The sequence below is a fragment of the Letharia lupina genome, assembly GCF_014066315.1.
Source record: "Letharia lupina isolate WasteWater1 chromosome Unknown contig_7, whole genome shotgun sequence".
In the NCBI taxonomy this organism is placed as follows: Eukaryota; Fungi; Ascomycota; class Lecanoromycetes; order Lecanorales; family Parmeliaceae; genus Letharia; species Letharia lupina.
The window spans coordinates 1,748,390-1,752,325 of NW_023502976.1; the positions used below are offsets into that span (position 1 = coordinate 1,748,390).

Consider the following 3,936-nt stretch of genomic DNA (forward strand, 5'->3'; position numbering starts at 1 on the left):
AAAAAGATATAGAATACGCTCGTAATAATAAAGTCTTAATAGAATTAAAAGATTACTATTATTATATTATTTTATTATATAAATTTGATGAAAGATAGACATTTTAGTATTACGTCGGATTTATCGGATTTTAGAGCGTGCAATTGAGGAAAATAGGGGTGGAAACGAGTAATCTCCATGTCAATACACGCCCGCACCACCCTGTGCGGCAAGACAACAGTCGACCTATCCAAGTTGCATTCAGCCATAAATTGCCCACAAAAAGCATCAATGTCGGGAGACCTGAAGGCATCAGATGCCAAAGTCATATCCACTGAACCATTGGTATCTTCAACCACAATCGTCCCGTGCCCCAGCTAATGAGAGCAGATGATCAAAGATGCCCGCTGGACAAAGCTCGTCTTGTACACTACGTATAAAAAATTCCACAACAAATGCTTTCTTACTATGGTTTTAGGACAACATATACCGATCCTTTGGGTAAACGGCGAACCTGGGAGTCTGCCGAACGCTCTACACGGCCTAAAAACTCTCCGATTGATGGAGTTGGCATTGTAGCTATCCTACAAAAGCCATCAGGCCTTGAACTCCTATTGCAAAAGCAGTTTCGTCCTCCTATCAATAAAGTGGTTATTGAAGTGCCCGCAGGCCTCGTCGATGAAGGAGAAACTGCAGAGGAGAGTGCGGTTCGGGAGTTGAGGGAGGAGACCGGGTATGTTGGAATCGCGGCGGAGGTCTCACCCGTTATGTTCAACGGTGAGTCTTAACCAGGTTTTCCCGACTTTGTAGAGGGGAAGATGTCTCAACCACAACTCGTTTTTAGACCCTGGGTTTTGCAATACGAACTTGAATATGGTCCATGTCAATGTCGATATGTCGCTACAAGAAAACCAAAATCTTAAGCCCGAGCTGGAAGAGAACGAGTTCATCGAAGTCTTCTCGACCCCACTGAAGACGTTATATGCCGAATGCAAACGTCTAGAGGCAGAGGGTTACGCCATAGATGCAAGGGTGGGAACGCTTGCTGAAGGTATTGAGGTTGCGAGGAGATGGAAGCTACAGTGATTATGACCTTTTGGTAAGATAACACGAGACCACAAATGTCGGCCGTGCCGGGTATCAGAATGGTGAGGTGGTGGACCATACGCCTAGCAAAAGCATAGAAAGTGCCCTTCGTGGCGAGACAAATTTGTGATGAAGCTTTACACATGCACTTACCTTCAGATCCTCCAGAGATGCCATTGTTGACGGGGCATGCCTCTTGCTGTTTCGAACTAGGTATGCACCGTAACGCTCCAAGCGCAGAACAAGATTTTCAGAATCTTTGTAGCTCGAAAACGCTCTCCTCGCTCATGTACTGTATGTACTTTTACAATCCCATTGTTAGTGAGATTCTCAGTGTACGACGCATCGCGCGTGAATTATTTTCAAAATTCCCGCCGTATTGGAAGCCAATAAGTTGTGGGTTCCCAAAGTCTTGGCGATCATTATCTTGGCGATCTAAGATCAAACTCTTGGCAATCAAATTCTTGGACAGAGACATCGCGAATCTTTACCATCTCTTCCTCGGTTTTCAACAGCAATGCATCTTTGCTACACTCCTAGTCATTCAATTCTCCCTGTGTGATCTCCCACCACCTCCAAGTCATGTCTCATATACATGATACCCCCCCGCCATCCTCCCCAAGTCTGCCTACCTCGATTTCCTCTCCACCCTCACCTACAATCATCAAACCAACAGAGCTGTCACCAAAAACCCTCCGTCGAATGCTCCACCACGAATCGGATGTCTTGATCGTCGGAGCTGGCATCCTCGGCACTGCCCTTGCCATCACGCTTGCCCGTCCCCCACACTCTCGCTCCGTGACCCTCCTCGAAAAATCTCTTAAAGAGCCCGATCGGATTGTCGGCGAACTTTTGCAACCTGGTGGTGTCTCTGCGTTGAAAGATCTAGGTCTAGAGGAGTGTTTAGAGGGGATTGATAGTGTGAGGGTCAAGGGGTATGAGGTCATATATTACGGGCAAGGGGTCGAGATTGGGTATCCGGGCAATACTGTTGGGCAGAGGTCAGAGGGTGATGTGGCGGGAGGAAAGAACCTGAGACGGGAGGGAAGGAGTTTTCACCACGGCAGATTTATACGAAGATTAAGGGAATTGGCCACGAAAGAACAGAACGTATCGGTTGTGGAGAGCACAGTCACGGAGGTAGTCAAATGCGAGCACACAGGTCACATCCTGGGCGTGCAATGCCTGAACAGCTGCGGGAAAAACGTCTATTTCGGCCAATTGACTGTTCTAGCGGACGGGTATGCTAGCAAATTTCGGAAGCAGTATATCTCTCGGTCCGTCGTTAGCAAAAGTCGATTTTGGGGCTTGGAACTTATCGATGCTGTCTTGCCGAAACCACTGCATGGGCATGTGATCCTCGGAGACGGCGCGCCAGTGCTGCTGTACCAAATCGGATCAAGAGAAACAAGGGCTCTGGTTGATGTGCCCGAGGGTTTGGATACTGCCAGTACGAAGAACGGTGGCGTAAAGAGACATCTGAGAGAGGTGGTCTTGCCAAGCTTGCCAAAGTGCGTGAAGCCCTCGTTCGAGAGAGCACTGGACGAGGGCAAGCTGAGAAGTATGCCAAATTCGTTCCTGCCCCCGAGCGTCAACCGGTTTCCTGGTATGGTGATGCTAGGAGACGCTATGAACATGAGACATCCCCTGACTGGCGGCGGGATGACTGTCGCATTCAATGATGTGGTGCTGTTGAAGGAGTTATTGAGCCCAGAAGTGGTGCCGGATTTGGGGAACACTAAGCTTGTGTTAAAGCAGATGGAAAAGTTTCACTGGAGGAGAAAGGGTTTGACGAGTGTTATCAACATACTCGCACAGGCACTGTACTCTCTCTTTGCTGCAAATGGTATGTATGCGAGGCCTCGATGTTGATCAGCACTGATGTTAGTCTAGATCCTCAACTCAAGGCTCTGCAGCTGGGCTGTTTCCGTTACTTTCAATGCGGCGGCCAATGCGTCGATGGTCCAGTCGGACTGCTTGCCGGTATTATTCGCCGGCCACTTCTGTTGTTCTACCACTTCTTCTCTGTCGCACTGCTCTCGATATGGCTAGTCCTCTCGGAATCGCCTTTGTACACAATGCCTCTGACTCTAATATCGAGTGTCAGCATACTCTATAAGGCTTGTGTGGTGCTGTCTCCATTCGTTCTTTCGGAGCTCAAAAACTAGCACGAAAACGCATAAAGGACACTGATTCGAAACTTCTCTAGTCGCTGGCCTGATGATGTACATACTGCATCCTACATCTGATAGTGGTACAGCGATAGCATTGTATACTATATTGAGCTTTCTTGCTTTACTCAGCACAAACAGAAACTGGTTGACGACCTACAGGATCGTTGTAGTCTGCTCTATTCCCTGCCAGGTTTTACTTCGGCATTCGAGGTCGAAAAATATCTTTCACGATGGTTCACATCCTGCAGGGGCCGAAGCCGAAACCCCTAAGAAAATGACCCTAGTGCGTGTCAACGAGAACCCCCGACAGATGGGCCCTTTTGGATAACCCGGCCAATTGAATTGGCTCTTGATGTGTTATGACTGGCATTCTCGTGATTGAGCGACACGTTGGAACCTCTTTCCAACTTCGTTGCACACGTCGAGAGATGAAAACTCTACCTAGCTTGACGAAGTGGTTTCTGTTGAATGCCAGCCCCCTTCTATGTTGAAATTCGGGTCCGTGACTCTTGGCACCAAGGCGCGCCTATATCAAGTCGCTCTTTCCTTTTATAGAACTTTATAATTAATATAACTAAAGATCTTAGTTTATATTTCTATAGATTATAAATCTAAGCTTTATTTAATAACTACTATATTATAACTATTATTTATATCTATAGTTATTATTATAATCGATATAGATATAATATTAATA

The 3,936-nt window shown here is 46.9% G+C and overlaps 2 protein-coding genes across 2 annotated transcripts; both read left to right on the forward strand.

Annotated features, from left to right (window-relative positions):
- Window positions 1-270: 270 nt before the first annotated feature.
- On the forward strand, window positions 271-1,065 carry HO133_009770 (uncharacterized protein; the record flags this gene model as incomplete). The annotated part of the gene is made up of 4 exons (XM_037300629.1): window positions 271-324; window positions 370-404; window positions 458-756; window positions 824-1,065. The coding sequence occupies 4 exons, from the start codon at window positions 271-273 to the stop codon at window positions 1,063-1,065; spliced, it is 630 nt and encodes a 209-aa protein (XP_037154477.1).
- A 582-nt stretch (window positions 1,066-1,647) lies between these two features.
- HO133_009771 (uncharacterized protein) lies at window positions 1,648-3,233 on the forward strand (the record flags this gene model as incomplete). The annotated part of the gene is made up of 2 exons (XM_037300630.1): window positions 1,648-2,911; window positions 2,959-3,233. The coding sequence occupies 2 exons, from the start codon at window positions 1,648-1,650 to the stop codon at window positions 3,231-3,233; spliced, it is 1,539 nt and encodes a 512-aa protein (XP_037154478.1).
- Between the last annotated feature and the right edge of the window lie 703 nt (window positions 3,234-3,936).